Source organism: Pseudophryne corroboree, chromosome 2 (genome assembly GCF_028390025.1).
Source record: "Pseudophryne corroboree isolate aPseCor3 chromosome 2, aPseCor3.hap2, whole genome shotgun sequence".
NCBI classification, from domain to species: Eukaryota; Metazoa; Chordata; class Amphibia; order Anura; family Myobatrachidae; genus Pseudophryne; species Pseudophryne corroboree.
In genome coordinates, this window is record NC_086445.1 from 816763320 (window position 1) to 816781880 (window position 18561).

The 18561-nt window shown below is 45.9% G+C and overlaps 1 protein-coding gene across 5 annotated transcripts in view; it reads left to right on the forward strand.

Annotated features, from left to right (window-relative positions):
* The window catches only part of LOC135049800 (acetylserotonin O-methyltransferase-like), a 448700-nt gene that overhangs the window by 363424 nt on the left and 66715 nt on the right, over nucleotides 1–18561 (forward strand). For 2 of the 5 annotated variants that reach the window (XM_063955676.1, XM_063955678.1), the window contains one exon: nucleotides 2344–2877. The exons of the other annotated variants lie outside the window; for them this stretch is intronic. In XM_063955676.1, the coding sequence (XP_063811746.1) occupies nucleotides 2344–2561 (218 nt within the window). In that variant the 3' untranslated portion in view covers nucleotides 2562–2877. Of the gene's footprint in view, nucleotides 1–2343; nucleotides 2878–18561 lie in introns of those variants that run through there. 5 annotated transcript variants of the gene reach the window in all.

Below are 18561 nucleotides of genomic sequence, written 5' to 3' on the forward strand. Positions count from 1 at the left end.
CCGCACTCTCCCGCCCGTTTGGGAGCTTTGGTATAATCCCCATGGTCCTGACGGAGTCCCCAGCATCCACTTAGGACGTTAGAGAAAATAAGAATTTACTTACCGATAATTCTATTTCTCGTAGTCCGTAGTGGATGCTGGGCGCCCATCCCAAGTGCGGATTATCTGCAATACTTGTACATAGTTATTGTTACAAAAATCGGGTTATTCTTGTTGTGAGCCATCTTTTCAGAGGCTCCTTCGTTGTTATCATACTGTTAACTGGGTTCAGATCACAGGTTGTACGTGTGATTGGTGTGGCTGGTATGAGTCTTACCCGGGATTCAATATCCTTCCTTATTATGCACGCTCTTCCGGGCACAGTATCCTAACTGAGGCTTGGAGGAGGGTCATGGGGGGAGGAGCCAGTGCACACCACCTGATCCTAAAGCTTTTATTATTGTGCCCTGTCTCCTGCGGAGCCGCTAAACCCCCATGGTTCTGACGGAGTCCCCAGCATCCACTACGGACTACGAGAAATAGAATTATCGGTAAGTAAATTCTTATTTTTTTTCAGCTGCCTTTATACATTTGTTATAATGTCCATTCAAATATATAAACAGGGCTACCCAAAGTCTTGTTGGCCCTATTAAGATCTGAAGTACATGCAATACAGTGCACCTGGAAAGTATTCACAGCGCTTCACTTTTTCCACATTTTGTTATGTTGCAGCCTTACTTATTCCAAAATTAAATAAATTATTTTTCCCCCTCAAAATTCTACACACAATACCCCATAATGACAACGTGCAGAAAGTTTTTTTGAGATTTTTGCTAATTTATTAAAAATAAAAAAACTAAGAAATCACATGTGTATAAGTATTCACAGCCTTTGCCATGAAGCTCAAAATTGAGCTCAGGTGCATCCTGTTTCCACTAATCATCCTTGAGATGTTCCTACAGCTTAATTGGAGTCTACCTGTGGTAAATTCAGTTGATTGGATATGATTTGAAAAGGCACACCCCTGTCTATATAAGGTCCCACACTTGACAGTGCATGTCTGAGCACAAACCAAGCATGAAGTCAAAGGAACTGTCTGTAGACCACCGAGACAGAATTTTTTCGAGGCACAAATCTAGGGAAGGGTACAGAAAAATATCTGCTGCTTTAAAGGTCCCAATGAGCACAGTGGCCTCCATCATCCATAAATGGAAGAAGTTTGGAACCACCAGGACTCTTCCTAGAGCTAGCCGGCCGTCTAAACTGAGCGATCAAGGGAGAAGGGCCCTAGTCAGGGAGGTGACCAAGAACCTAATGGTCACTCCATCCAGAGCTACAGCATTCCTCTGTGAAGAAAGGAGAACCTTCCAGAAGGATAACCATCTCTGCAGCAATCCACCAATCAGGCCTGTATGGTAGAGTGGCCAGACGGAAGCCACTCCTTAGTAAAAAGCACATGGCAGCCCATCTGGAGTTTGCCAAAATCCACCTGAAGGACTCTCAGACCATGAGAAACAAAATTCTCTGGTTTGATGAGACAAAAATTAAACTCTTTGGCGTGAATGCCAGGAGTCATGTTTGGAGGAAGCCAGGCACTGCCTACAGTGAAGCATGGTGGTGGCAGCATCATGTTTTGGGGATGTTTTTCAGTGGCAGGAGCTGGGAGACTAGTCAGGATAGAGGTAAAGATGAAGGCAGTAATATACAGAGACATCCTGGATGAAAATCTGCTCCAGAGCACTCTTGACCTCAGACTGGGGTGACGGTTCATCTTTCAGCAGGACAACGACACTAAGCACACAGCCAAGATATCAAAGGAGTGGCTTCAGGACAACTCTGTGAATGTTCTTGAGTGGCCCAGCCAGAGCCCAGAATTGAATCCAATTGAACATCTCTGGAGAGATCTGAAAATGGCTGTTCACCAATGTTTACCATCCAACCTGATGGAACTTGATATGTGCTGCAAAGAGGAATGTGCAAAACTGCCCAAAGATAGGTGTGCCAAGCTTGTGGCATTATATTCAAAAATACTTGAGGCTGTAATTGCTGCCAAAGGTACGTCAACAAAGTATTGAGCAAAAGGCTGTGAATGCTTATGTACATGTGATTTCTTAGTTTTTTATTTTTAATAAATTAGCAAAAATCTAAAAAAAGTTTTTTTCACATTGTCATTAAGGGGTTTTGTGTGTAGAATTTTGAGTGAAAAAATGAATTTATTCCATGTTGGAATAACAAAATGTGGAAAAAGTGAAGCGCTGTGAATACTTTCCGGATGCACTGTATAAATATATTTTTACTTATCATGTTTCCAATAATTCTTACTTGTAAACAAGACTTTTCCTGTTTTCTCTCTGCTATGTAAAGGAGGTGGTGTTCTGCTGATTGAACATCTATTAAATGAAGATAAAAGTGGCCCTGTGGCTTCCCAGTTATTCTCATTATACATGTTGGTCCTGACGGAAGGCAGAGAAAGGACCCCATCTGAATACACCAAGCTCCTCACAGACTGTGGCTTCAGGGACATACAAGTGAAATCAACTGGAACGCGATATGATGCAATCCTGGGAAGAAAATTACAGTAATATTAATTTTTTGGTTTATAGATATGATTCTACGTATGTGTCTGTAACAGCCTGGTTGTTTTCTTCCCTGTATTAATATCATATTATTAAAGAAAACATACTATTTTTATCATTTAATAACTTATCACAATAACTAATTACAGCTATATACATTTTAATAACTTCTTTGCAAAGTTATATGCAGGAATTATACCTCTTTAGGATAATTAGGATAATTCTATTCAAGCAAGATTGCATGCAAGATATAGTAAAGTAAAGCAAAGTGTGTTTTCATAACCAATTAATCTTCAATAAAGTTCACATATATTATTAAACAGTTCACATTGTTAATTACAATCCAATATTTAAATATGTTTTGTGTGTGTGTGTGTGTGTGTGTGTGTGTGTGTGTGTGTGTGTGTGTGTGTGTGTGTGTGTGTAAGATAGAGAGAGATAGAGTATATATAGTTTGGGGATGTGTGGGGGAGGAGTGACCACATTGCATTCTTTGTTTAGACCAGTGGTTCCCAAACTGTGGTGCCTCTGGGCACTTGCAGAGGTGCTTGGATTGGTGGTCCAGGACCAATTCAAATGATTTATGGTCAATGTAATAGGCAAAACCAGTACTTGTGGCTGCCAATCATAAAATATGTGTACATACATAAGTAAATCTAGTCCCTTACCACATAATTGAACCTAGGGATGACATATAAACACAATTTACTTAATTTAATATTTTTTCAAATTTTTTTTAATAAGAAACTTTTGGCCTAGGGATGCCATGAAAAATCCTGTGATACTCTTTGGCACCGTGATTCAAAAAGGTTTCGGAACCACTGGTTTAGCCCACATTGTCTGCAAACTAAAACACACAGACTCCATCTTCGGATGTAGGGAAATACCATTATCTAATACCCCATTCCAAGCTGTTATAAATTCCACTCCCATGATACTACAGTCTCCATAAACACATACATGTGATGCCTGACCTATCTGAACTACAGTTAGAGCCATCATTCAACTATTCCATCTCTTACAAATACAGTTACACTTAAACACCAGTACATAAATCTCCATCCTAAATCAACACTGTTGCTACAGCCAACCAAAATGACAACAAACAACATATTGTGTATGATGCCTATATTATTTAAACTACCACAGTACTAATTTATATCATATACTACAGATGGAGCCACCCTAAGCGTCTGGAGCAGGGGTGGCCAACCCGCGGCTTTCAAGCCGCATGCAGCTCTTTCATCCGCCGCATGCGGCTCAGCCGGCTCCTGGCCACCGCTGCCCTGGGCACCCCTTCCCCCGTGCTGCTCACAGCGCTGGTCCATGAGCCAATCAGAGCTCGCGGTCCGGCAGCTGCCGGTCCGCGAGCTCTGATTGGCTCACGGACCGGCGCTGAGTTGAAGAGAGACACAGCCACAGGAGAGTGAGGGGCAGGAGAGGCGCACGCTGCGCTCTCCTCCCCTCACAGACAGCAGCGCGGTGAGCAGCACGGGGGAAGGGGGGGGGTCATGTATATCTGGCACTGGGGGCATTGCTGGCACTGTGGGGACATGTATACCTGGCACTGGGGTCATAGCTGGCACTGGGGAGACATGTATATCTAGCACTGGGGGGCATAGCTCGCACTGTGGGGACATATATAGCTGGTACTGTGGGGACATATATATCTGGCACTTGGGGGACATGTATATCTGGCACTGTGGGGACATATCTGGCACTGTGGGGACATATATATCTGGCACTAGGGGCATAGCTGGCACTGTGGGGGCATATATATCTGGCACTGGGGGCATATCTGGCACGGGGGCATATCTGGCACTGGGGGGACATGTATATCTGGCACTGGGGGGACATGTATATCTGGCACTGGGGGCAGAGCTGGCACTGTGTGGGGACATGTATATCTGGCACTGGGGGCATATCTAGCACTGTGGGGACACTGCATTGGGGGCATATCTGGCACTGGGGGGACATGTATATCTGGCACTGGGGGCAGAGCTTGCACTGTGTGGGGACATGTATATCTGGTACTGGGGGCATATCTGGCACTGTGGGGACACTGCATTGGGGGCATAGCTGGCACTTTGGGGACATATATATCTGGCACTAGGGGCATAGCTGGCACTGTGGGGACATATATATCTCGCACTGGGGGCATAGCTGGCACTGGGGGGAAATGTATATCTGGCACTGGGGGGTGATATGTATCTGGCACTGGGGGGTCATATGTATCTGGCACTGTGGGGCATATATGTATCTGGCACTGTGGGGACATATGTGTATGTGGCACTGTGGGGACATATGTTTCTGGCAGTGTGGAGGCACCCATTTTTGGACATTTTTATATGTATGTGGCACTGTACTGGGGCATTATATGTATTTGACACTGTACAACATGACTAAAAACGGAGTTATGACACAAGGTCATACTCCTACAAACGTCATAACGAAATGTGTGCGCACAAAATGGGGTGTGGTTTTGTGAAAACTAGGCCACGCCCCCATTTTCACGCGCGCGCCTTAGGCGTGCGCATGATACTGGCTCTTGCCCTTGACTACAGATCTTTTCTGGCTCTTTGCCTCTGACTGTTTGGCCACCCCTGGTCTGGAGCATCTCTGTCTGGGGTGTGCGCGCTCGTGACAGAGACGCGCCCCAATCACTAGAATAGGAGAGCGTCTCTGCGCACTCTGGCATAACGGAGACACACCCCATTCACTAGAATGGTAGAGCGTCTCTGTGCACTCCGGCGGGGCAAGGCGGACGAAACGCCTAGTCACGCCGGGAATGCACGTATGTGACGGAGCCGCCTCAGATGAGCGCGGTTCCATCTGTATATGCTGTCTATATTATATAAACTACCACAGCACTACATCACATCACATCACAAAAAAACATTAACATTAAAGCCATCTGTTTCACATATTAAACTATGTACTATGCCATAACCCATGTTCCCTTATCAGGTGATGGGTGTGTAACCAAATATGAAGGAGAGGATATGATCCAGGTGTATTCAGATTAGAGATATGTGGCTGGCTATTTTCATGTTTTGTGTTTTGGTTCTGGTTCCATCCTCGTGATTTGGATCTGGATTGGTTTTGCCAAAACCACCCTTTCGTGATTTGGTTTTGGATCTGGATGATATTTGAAAAAAACATAAAAACAGCTAAAATCACAGAATTTGGGGGTAATTTTGATCCTACGGTATTATTAACCTCAATAACATTAATTTCCACTCATTTCCAGTCTATTCTGAACACCTCGCACCTCACAATATTGTTTTTAGGCCAAAAGGTTGCACCGAGGTGGCTGTATGACTAAGCTAAGCGACACAAGTGTGTGGCACAAACACCTGGCCCATCTAGGAATGGCACTGCAGTTGCAGAAAGGATGGCACTTAAAAAAAACTAAGCCCCAAACAGCACATCATGCAAAGAAGTAAAAGAAGGGCAATGAGGTAGCTGTATGACTAAGTTAAGCGACACAAGTGTTTGGCACAAACACCTGGCCCATCTAGGAGTGGCACTGCAGTTGAAGACATGATGGCACTTACAAAAACTAGGCCCCAAACAGCACATCATGCAAAGAAGTAAAAGAGGTGCAATGAGGTTGCTGGATGACTAAGCTAAGCGACACAAGTGTTCGGCACAAACAACATGAGACGTGCTGGAATTTGCCCAGATGTAATACACGCACAATATTGGTGGCACCGGAGAGCGTACCCCTAAACCACACACACACACACACACACACACACACACACACACACACACGGCAAAGCCTGTAAAATTAATTTGGATAACTAACAATAACCCTTTAATTTGGATCTATTATAATAATGTGCAGCACAGGCGAGCATACCCCCACACCACACAGGGCAAACCCTGTAAAAATTATTTGGATGATAATATAAGTAATGTATATAACCCTTTTATTTGGAGTAAATAATATACAGCACAGTACACCACCACTGGACTTATGGCAGCACAAGACACCACCACTGGACTGATATAGCACAAGGCAGCACCACTGGACTGGACTTATATGGCAGTACCCCTGGTCTTGTACGGCAGTGGCAGACAGGATAGCACTTCAAAAAACTAGTCCCTAAACAGCACATGATGCAAAGAAGAAAAAAGGTGCAAGATGTAATTGTCCTTAGGCCGTCCCACCCACCCTTATGTTGTATAAACAGGACATGCACACTAAGAAACCAATAATTTCAGGGACAGGGTCTGCCACACGACTGTAGCTAAAATGACTGTTTTGTCTGGGTCCCCACTAAAAAAGAAGCAATCCATCTCTCCTTGCACAAACTGGCTCTACAGAGGCAAGATGTCGTCCTCATCCTCTAATTCCTCATCCCTTTCACTGTGTACATACTCCTCACAGAGTATTAATTTGTCCCCACTGGAATCCACCATCACAGGTCCTTGTGTACTTTATGGAGGCAATTGCTGGTAAAGGTCTTCCTGGAGGAATTTATAATTCATTTTGATGAACATCATCTTCTCCACATGGAAGTAACCTCCTACACCAATCGCTGACAAGGTTACCGGCTGCACTAAACACTCTTTCGGAGTACACAATGGTGGGGGGGGCAACTTAGGTAAAATAAAGCCAGTTTGTGCAAGGGCCTCCAACTTGCCTCTTTTTCCTGCCAGTATACGTACGGACTGTCTGACATGCCTACTTGGATGCTGTCACCCATATAATCGTCCATCATTCTTTCAATGGTGACAGAATCATATGCAGTGACAGTAGACATGTCAGTAATCGTTGGCAGGTCCTTCAGTACGGACCAGATGTCAGCACTCGCTCCTGACTGCCCTGCATCACCGCCAGTGGGTGGGCTAGGAAATGTTATCCTTTTCCTCACAGCCCCAGTTGCGGGAGAAAATTAAGGAGGAGCTGTTGACGGGTCACGTTCCGCTTTTGACAATTTTCTCACTAGCAGGTCTTTGAACCTCTGCAGACTTGTATTTGCCAGAAAGAGAGTTACAGTGTAGACTTTAAATCTAGGATCAAGCACGGTGGCCTAAATGTAGTGCTCTGATTTCAACAGATTGACCACCCTTGAATCCTGGCAAAGCAAATGAAGGGCTCCATCCACAAGTCCCACATACTTTGCGGAACTGCACCGTCTTAGCTCCTCCTTCAATTTCTCCAGCTGCATCTGCAAAAGCCTGATGAGGGGAATGACCTGACTCAAGCTGGCAGTGTCTGAACTGACTTCACATGTGTCAAGCTCGAAGGGTTAAAGAACCTTGCACAAGACGGAAATCATTCTCCACTGCGCTTGAGGCAGGTGCATTCCCCCTCCTTTGCCTATATCATAGGTGGATGTATAGGCTTGAAAGGCCTTTTGCTGCTCCTCCATCCTCTGAAGCATATAGAGTGTTGAATTCCACCTCATTACCACCTCTTGCTTCAGGTGATGGCAGGGCAGGTTCAGGAGTGTTTGATTGTGCTCCAGTCTTCGGCACGCGGTGGCTGAATGCCGAAAGTGCCCCGCAATTTTTCGGACCACCAACAGCATCTCCTGCATGCCCCTGTCATTTTTAAAAAAATTCTGCACCACCAAATTAATTGTATGTGCAAAACATAGGACGTGCTGGAACTTGCCCAGATGTAATTCACGCACAATATTTGTGGCATTGTCCGATATCACAAATCCCCAGGAGAGTCTAATTGGGGTAAGCCATTGTGCGAGGATGTCCCTCAGTTTCCGTAAGAGGTTGTCAGCGGTGTGCCTCTTACGGAAAGTGGGGATACATAGCGTAGCCTGCCTAGGAACGAGTTGGCGTTTGCGAGATGTTGCTACTAGAGCCACTGCTGTTGTTGCCGCTTTGGTAGGCCATACATCTACCCAGTGGGCTGTCAGTCATATAATCCCTTAGTCTGCCCTGTTCCACTTGTCCACATGTTCATGGTTAAGTGGACAGTGAGTACAACTGCATTTTTTAGGACACTGAGGCCACTTTTTCTGACGTCTCTGTACATTCTCAGTATCGCCTGCCTAGTGAAGTGGAACCTAGATGGGATTTGGAACCGGGGACACACTACCTTAAGTCCCACTGAACTAATGGCGGATATCGGACGCACATCTTACACCAGCATAGCTGTCAAGGCCTCAGTTATCCGCTTTGCAAAAGCATGACTGCTGTCATATTTCATCTTCCTCACAAAGGACTGTTGGACAGTCAATTGCTTAGTTGAAGTAGTACAAGTGGTCTTCCGACTTCCCCTCTGGGATGACGATCAACTCCCAGCAGCAACAACAGCAGTGGCAGCAACAGCAGGCATACCACTCAAGGATCCTCCGTAGGAATCCTGGTTATGAGAGGACTCATCAGTCTTGTCAGTGACATGGCCTGCAGGACTACTGATGTTCCTGACTGAGGAGGAAGTTAACATTGAGGGAGTTGGCTTGTAGGAGCTTGGGTACAAGAGGAAGAAGGGATTTAGGTGTCAGTGGACTGCTTATGCTCTTACCCAAAGTTTCACAACTTGACACTGACTTCTGATGAATGTGCTGCAGGAGACGTGTAAGGGAGGATGTTCCTAGGTGGTTAACGTCCTTACCCCTAATTATTACAGATTGACAGAGGCAACACATGGCTTGACACCTGTTGTCAGGATTTGTGGAGAAATAATTCCACACCAAAGAGGTGGCTTTTATGGTATTTTGCCCAGGCATCACAATGGGCTTTTTCATCCCACAGACATCCGGTGTCTCTCCCAGTGCCTGATTTAAACCACATCACCATCAGAATCCTCATCGTCAACTTCCTCCTTAGTGCCAGCAACACCCATATCCTCATCCTGGTGTACTTCAACAGTGACATCTTTAATTTAATATCAGAAACTGGACTGTGGATGCTCCTTCTAGCACTTGCAGGGGGCGTGCTAATGGTGAAAGGAGTGTTGGGAAGGTCAGGCATCGCAACCGCCAACACACTTGGACTCTACTTGGGAATTTGTGATACCATCTTAGAACGCAGAGTTCTTTGCTATGCTTTTTCCAGCTTGACTCTTATCATTTTTCTAGCGGGAGGATGAGGGCTTCCATCGTCATGTGAAGCTGAACCACTAGTCATGAACACAGGCCAGAGCCTTAGCCGTTCCTTGACACTTTGTGTCGTAAATGGCATATTGGTAGGTTTATGTTTCTCCTCAGACCATTTAAATTTATTTTTTTGGTCTTTTTACTGAACTTTGGCTTTTCGGATTTTACATGCCCTCTACTATCACATTGGGCATTGGCCATTGGCCTTGGCAGACGATGTTGATGGCATTTCATTGTCTATGTCATGACCAGTGGAAGCAGCTTTTGCACTAGGAGGAAATGGTTCTTGATCTTTCCCTATTTTATCCTCCAAATGTTTGTTCTCCATTATTTTTCTGGAGTTATATAACAATATGCGGTACAGAGGAGTGTACGTCTACACCACACAGGGCAAACCCTGTGAAAATTATTTAAATTAAAGATTAACAACCCCTTTATTTGGAGTAAATAATATACAGCACAGGACAGCACCACTGAAGTTATATGGCAGCACCACTGGACTGGACTTATACGGCAGGATCACTGGAATTATACAGCAGGATGACTGGATTTATACGCCAGTACCACTGGATTTATACACCAGTACCACTGGAATTATATGGCAGGATCACTGGAATTATACGGCAGGATCGCTGGAATTATACGGCAGTTTCACTGGAATTATATGGCAGGATCACTGGAATTATACGGCAGGATCCCTGGAATTATACGGCAGGATCACTGGAATTATACGGCAGCATCACTGGAATTATATGCCAGTACCACTGGAATTATACAGCAGGATCACTGGAATTATACGCCAGTACCACTGGAATTATACTGCAGGATCATTGTAATTATACAGCAGTACCACTGGATTTATACGGCAGTACCACTGGACATATACGGCAGTATCACTGGACTGGACTTATACGCCAGTTTCCACCTGAATTATATGGCAGGAACACTGTAATTATACGGCAGGATCACTGGAATTATACGGCAGGGTCACTGGATTTATACGCCAGTACCACTGGATTTATACGGCAGGATCACTGGACTTATACGCCAGTACCACTGGAATTATACGGCAGGATCAATGGAATTATACGCCAGTACCACTGTACTTATACGGCTGTACCACTGGACATACACGGCAGTACCACTGGACATACACGGCAGTATCACTGGACTGGACTTTTACGCCAGTACCACTGTAATTATACGGCAGGATCACAGGAATTATACAGCAGAATCACTGGACTTATACACCAGTACCACTGTAATTATACGGCAGGATCACTGGAATTATACGCCAGTACCACTGGAATTATACGGCAGGATCACTGGATTTATACGCCAGTACCACTGTAATTATATGGCAGGATCACTGGAATTATACGGCAGTACCACTGGATTTATATGGCAGTACCACTGGACATATACGGCACTATCACTGGATTGGATTTATACGTCAGTACCACTGGAATTATACGGCAGGATCACTGGAATTATACAGCAGGATCACTGCACTTATACGGCAGTATCACTGGACATATACGGCAGTATCACTGGAATTATACGACAGGATCACTGGAATTATACAGCACGATCACTGGATTTATATGCTAGTACCACTGGAATTATACGGCAGGATCACTGGACATATACGTCAGTATCACTGGACTGGATTTATATGCCAGTACCACTGGAATTATACAGCAGGATCACTGGAATTATATGGCAGGATCACTGAAATTTTTTGCCAGTACCACTAGACTAATACAGCAGTACCACTGGACTTATACGGCAGTACCACTGGACATATACGGCAGTACCAGGAACACCACCACTGGACTGATGCAGGACAACACAGCACCACTCCAATGGACTGGACTTATACAGCAGCACTGGACATATGGCAGCAGAGGACACCACCACTGTGACTGGACTGATGCAGCACAAGACACCACCACTGGACTGATGCAGCACAACACAGCACCACTGGACTGGACTTATACAGCTGAACTGGACATATGGCAGCAGAGGACACCACCACTGTGACTGGACTGATGCAGCACAAGACACCACCACTGGACTGATGCAGCACAACACAGCACCACTGGACTGGACTTATACAGCAGTACTGGACATATGGCAGCAGAGGACACAATAACTGTGACTGGACAGATGCAGCACAAGACACTAACACTAAACTGATGCAGGACACTGAGGACGGAGACACATCCTCTCTCTACACTCTCCAATGCCGGAGTAAAATGGCGGCGGCGTGCGGTGACTTACATGGAATCCAAACCCCGCGAGAATCTGACAGTGGGACATTTTGCATCGTTCTGGTTTCCGAGTCAAGCGGGAAAACCCGAGCCTGACTCGGATCTGGGCTCGGCTGGTGACGTTCAGACGGGTTCGGTTCTCTGAGAACCGAACCCGTTCATCACTAGTTCAAATTCATTGTGTGAGAAAAAATTACTGAGCTCTTGGTGTGAGTCAGATAGCATCTAATGCTGGGTACACACTGGACTATATATTGGGTGTTCTATTGAACGGCCAATATATACTGTATATTGCTGGTCCATCGGTTAGTGTTTACCAACGATATGTCTGTGAACGCCGTCGTTCACAGACATAATGCGTCGGCCCTGCAGCACACACGATGACCAATATATCTACAGATGGTACATCATTAAGTGACATGCTTCAGCAGCCGGCGGTGATTGACTGCTGCACTGAACGGGTGCATGTAAATGCCCACCCAGTTTGGGCCCCCAACACAATGGGGGTCATTCCGAGTTGTTCGCTCGTTGCCGATTTTCGTTATACTGCGGTTAGTCGCTAACTGCGCATGGTACGCAGAGCGCTTGCGCTTAGTTATTTTACTATAAACTTAGCTGTTTTGCTGTAGCGTCTGCAGCACTTTTCAGTCGCACTGGTGTTCGGTAAATGATTGACAGGAAAGGGGCGTTTCTGGGCGGCAACTTAGCGTTTTCCCGGCGTTGGCTAAAAAACGCAGGAGTGTCAGGGAAAAACGCGGGAGTGTCTGGAGAAACGGGGGAGTGGCTGGCCGAACGTAGAGCGTGTTTGTGATGTCAAACTAGGAACGAAATGGGCTGAGCTGATCGCAGTGTAGGAGTAAGTCTCGAGCTACTCAGAAACTGCTAAGAATTTTCTATTCGCAATTCTGCTAATCTTTCGTTCGCAATTCTGCTATGCTAAGATACACTCCCAGAGGGCGGAGGCCTAGCGTGTGTAATGCTGCTAAAATCAGCTAGCGAGCGAACAATTCGGAATGACCCCCAATGCCCGATCTGGCTATAGATATACCTGCAGATCCACTGATCTGCAGATATATCGACCAGTGTGTACCCAGCTTAAAGGTGGGTACACACGTGACGATTGAACATTGTCAGCGACGGAACCCAGCGGTGGGGTCGGCATCGGCAAGTGCATACGCACTTGCCGATGCTGGTGGCGATGAGCGATGGTGGAGGCAACGATGGCAGCATGGCATCGCTACCGACAGCCTCGCGGGTGCACTCATCAGCATCATTCTCTTGCATACACACAGAACGATGTAAACGATTGGCTGTTCCGTTCGATCGGGAACCCCACATCATTTGTTCTATTGTTCCTTGTGTATGCACCTTAAGAGTGACCAAATAGCAAGTGGTCAGAATGTTTGTTTGTATACAGTATGTGTAAAAAAAGCCAAGGTCCTCATGTCCAGGTCTGTTGATACGGTAATTAACTTGCCCAACCTCTTTGTACATTTGTAGAACGGATGGTATCCAGGTGATAGATAGACAGTATCTAGTTAAACAGTCAATAGATTTTACATGTTTTCGGACTATTTCATACCTTCTCTATACATGTCGGCATAGAGTTGGTGATAAACCTTGTGGCAAGCCCGAAGCATGGCGAGTGGATGCTTTTCTACAATTGGGGGTCCCAGATGACAAAACTATCCACAAAAATCATACAAATGCAAAAAAAATGGTGTCTACCTTTTTTGGGTCGACCATTTTCACCCTGTCGACCTTTTGTAATGTCTACCTTTTTCATGTCAACCTTTTGACCCTGTCGACCTAATGTCTGTCTAACATGTGGTGTCTATCTATTGACTGTCTAACTATACACTGTCTATCTATCATCCCACACCCAGAACAGACATATCTAAAATGATGAATGTTGAAATACACTGTTACAGTCTCTAACTAGAGATGAGCGGGTTCGGTTCTCAGAGAACCGGACCCTACCGGGCTTCACCACCTGAGCTCGGATCCAAGTCAGGCTAGGGTTTTCCCACCTGACTCGGAAACCAGAACGAGGCAAAACGTCATCATCCCACTGTCGGATTCTCGCAGGGTTTGGATTCCATATAAACAGCCGCGCGTCCCCGCCATTTTCATTCTGGCATTGGAGAGTGTAGAGAGAGGACGTGTCTCCGTCCTCAGTGTCCGTGTCTTGTGCTGCATCTGTCCAGTCACAGTGGTTGTGTCCTCTGCTGCCATATGTCCAGTGCTGCTGAATAAGTCCAGTCCATTGGTGGTGTGTTGTGCTGCATCAGTCCAGCCACAGTGGTGGTGTCCTCTGCTGCCATATGTCCAGTGCCGCTGTATAAGTCCAGTCCATTGCAGTGGTGCTGTGTTGTCCTGCATCAGTCCAGTGGTGGTGTCCCTGTGCTGCCGTATATGTCCAGTGATACTGCCGTTTATAGCAGGCGCTTACTCCAACAAAATTATATATACTCAACAAAACATCCCAAAGGTATATGGATGGACTAGATCTCCACACTGCCACGTGGACGACCTTCTTTCTTCCTCTGCACAATTCTCTCCTCTCAGGTCAAAGTTGACATGAAAAAAGAATAATGCATGTATGTGTAATACAGTTTTGATTATAAACAAGTCTCTCTTATTGCCGCACACATTCACACGGAGAAGATGATATTCATCCACAGCAGAGGCGTACCCCAACTCACTTTCCAAATGGTAGTTTTAAACACATAAAGGTATCTTTTATTCGCCGCTGTGTCAGAAAAATATCAATTTGGTGATAGACCCCTTCTACCAGAAAGATAAGCGTACCTCACTTACACAACTGAGGTTTGATAGAAGCACATAAAGGTTTCTTTTATATTCTAACAGATTAACAAAAGGCGTATCCTACTCACGGGAAGAGTAATTATGTTCAAACACATCTGGGTTTCTTTCAAAGGTTTAATGTGTAAGTTGTTCCCAACATCTCATCACCATATATGGTTTATCCCAGAGAGGGCACCAAACAGAATTTCAACCACGGTAGGTCCACATAAAAAAATATATTTAGGTATTAAAAAACACCCCGCACAGTTGGGGTATAACACGAAACAAAATATGCAGGGTCTGAAAAATGTTATAGCAGCATGACCCGTACATAAAAAATAATTAAAATTTACAATCAACGTGAAAAATATAATAATTTTTTTTTTAAAGTATAAAAAAGTAGACAAATGTCGGTTCATACCTGTTACGTTCCTGGTGCTCAGAACAAGAGAGATATTGCGTAGTGAGTCCAGAGCACCAGAACGTAACGCTGAAATAAGGTGTGGTATGGAAAGAGCCCCTAGCAGCCTACCTCCATTGTTTCACCCGTGTGGTCAGTTCACGCCTGCGTGACTATGGTTTCTTGGGCCCATGGCAGCCGCGTTTGAAGGGCGGATTAGGTCTGCCCAACTCCGATGCCCCCAGGTCTTAGAGTGAGACAAGGCGTGAACCGAGACAGGATAATAACAAGGGGACCTCTAACTAAAGCAAACAGAAGGCTAGGGGCTACTAACAACTAGTGATGTGCACCGGAAATTTTTTGTGTTTTGGTTTTGGGTTCGGTTCCGCGGCCGTGTTTTGGATTCAGACGCGTTTTGGCAAAACCTCACCGAAATTTCTTTGTCGGATTCGGGTGTGTTTTGGATTCGGGTGTTTTTTTCAAAAAACCCTAAAAAACAGCTTAAATCATAGAATTTGGGGGTCATTTTGATCCCATAGTATTATTAACCTCAATAACCATAATTTCCACTCATTTTCAGTCTATTCTGAACACCTCACACCTCACAATATTATTTTTAGTCCGAAAATTTGCACCGAGGTTGCTGGATGGCTAAGCTAAGCGACACAAGTGGCCGACACAAACACCTGGCCCATCTAGGAGTGGCACTGCAGTGTCAGACAGGATGGCCCTTCAAAAAAATACTCCCCAAACAGCACATGATGCAAAGAAAAAAAGAGGCGCACCAAGGTCGCTGTGTGACTAAGCTAAGCGACACAAGTGGCCGACACAAACACCTGGCCCATCTAGGAGTGGCACTGCAGTGTCAGACAGGATGGCCCTTCAAAAAAATACTCCCCAAACAGCACATGATGCAAAGAAAAAAAGGCGCAATGAGGTAGCTGTGTGACTAAGCTAAGCGACCCAAGTGGCCGACACAAACACCTGGCCCATCTAGGAGTGGCACTGCAGTGTCAAGTGTCAGGCAGGATGGCCCTTCAAAAAAATTGCCCCCAAACAGCACATGATGCAAAGAAAAATGAAAGAAAAAAGAGGTGCAAGATGGAATTGTCCTTGGGCCCTCCCACCCACCCTTATGTTGTATAAACAGGACATGCACACTTTAACGAACCCATCATTTCAGTGACAGGGTCTGCCACACGACTGTGACTTAAATGACTGGTTGGTTTGGGCCCCCACCAAAAAAGTAGCAATCAATCTCTCCTTGCACAAACTGGCTCTACAGAGGCAAGATGTCCACCTTATCATCATCCTCCGATTCCTCACCCCTTTCACTGTGTACATCCCCCTCCTCACAGATTATTAATTCGTCCCCACTGGAATCCACCATCTCAGGTCCCCGTGTACTTTCTGGAGGCAATTGCTGCTGGTGAATGTCTCCACGGAGGAATTGATTATAATTCATTTTAATGAACATAATCTTCTCCACATTTTCTGGAAGTAACCTCGTACGCCGATTGCTGACAAGGTGAGCAGCTGCACTAAACACTCTTTCGGAGTACACACTGGAGGGAGGGCAACTTAGGTAGAATAAAGCCAGTTTCTGCAAGGGCATCCAAATTGCCTCTTTTTCCTGCCAGTATACGTACGGACTGTCTGACGTGCCTACTTGGATGCGGTCACTCATATAATCCTCCACCATTCTTTCAATGGTGAGAGAATCATATGCAGTGACAGTAGACGACATGTCAGTAATCGTTGCCAGGTCCTTCAGTCCAGACCAGATGTCAGCACTCGCTCCAGACTGCCCTGCATCACCGCCAGCGGGTGGGCTCGGAATTCTTAGCCTTTTCCTCGCACCCCCAGTTGCGGGAGAATGTGAAGGAGGAGATGGTGACGGGTCACGTTCCGCTTGACTTGACAATTTTCTCACCAGCAGGTCTTTGAACCTCTGCAGACTTGTGTCTGCCGGAAAGAGAGATACAACGTAGGTTTTAAATCTAGGATCGAGCACGGTGGCCAAAATGTAGTGCTCTAATTTCAACAGATTGACCACCCGTGAATCCTGGTTAAGCGAATTAAGGGCTCCATCCACAAGTCCCACATGCCTAGCGGAATCGCTCTGTTTTAGCTCCTCCTTCAATGTCTCCAGCTTCTTCTGCAAAAGCCTGATGAGGGGAATGACCTGACTCAGGCTGGCAGTGTCTGAACTGACTTCACGTGTGGCAAGTTCAAAGGGTTGCAGAACCTTGCACAACGTTGAAATCATTCTCCACTGCGCTTGAGTCAGGTGCATTCCACCTCCTTTGCCTATATCGTGGCCAGATGTATAGGCTTGAATGGCCTTTTGCTGCTCCTCCATCCTCTGAAGCATATAGAGGGTTGAATTCCACCTCGTTACCACCTCTTGCTTCAGATGATGGCAGGGCAGGTTCAGGAATGTTTGGTGGTGCTCCAGTCTTCTGTACGCGGTGCATGAATGCCGAAAGTGGCCCACAATTCTTTGGGCCACCGACAGCATCTCTTGCACGCCCCTGTCGTTTTTTAAATAATTCTGCACCACCAAATTCAAGGTATGTGCAAAACATGGGACGTGATGGAATTTGCCCAGATGTAATGCACGCACAATATTGCTGGCGTTGTCCGATGTCACAAATCCCCAGGAGAGTCCAATTGGGGTAAGCCATTCTGCGACGATCTTCCTCAGTTGCCGTACGAGGTTTTCAGCTGTGTGCCTATTCTGGAAAGCGTTGATACAAAGCGTAGCCTGCCTAGGAACGAGTTGGCGTTTGCGAGACGCTGCTGTTCTTGCTGCGGGAGGCAATACATCTACCCAGTGGGCTGTCACAGTCATATAGTCCTGAGTCTGCCCTGCTCCACTTGTCCACATGTCCGTGGTTAAGTGGACATTGGGTACAACTGCATTTTTTAGGACACTGGTGAGTCTTTTTCTGAGGTCTGTGTACATTTTCGGTATCGCCTGCCTAGAGAAATGGAACCTAGATGGTATTTGGTACCGGGGACACAGTACCTCAATCAAGTCTATAGTTGGCTCTGAATTAACGATGGATACCGGAGCCACGTTTCTCACCGCCCAGGCTGCCAAGGCCTCAGTTATCCACTTTGCAGCAGGATGACTGCTGTGATATTTCATCTTCCTCGCAAAGGACTGTTGGACAGTCAATTGCTTACTGGAAGTAGTACAAGTGGTCTTCCGACTTCCCCTCTGGGATGACGATCGACTCCCAGCAGCAACAACAGCAGCGCCAGCAGCAGTAGGCGTTACACTCAAGGATGCATCGGAGAAATCCCAGGCAGGAGAGGACTCGTCAGACTTGACAGTGACATGGCCTGCAGGACTATTGGCTTTCCTGGGTAAGGAGGAAATTGACACTGAAGGAGTTGGTGGTGTGGTTTGCAGGAGCTTGGTTACAAGAGGAAGGGATTTAGTG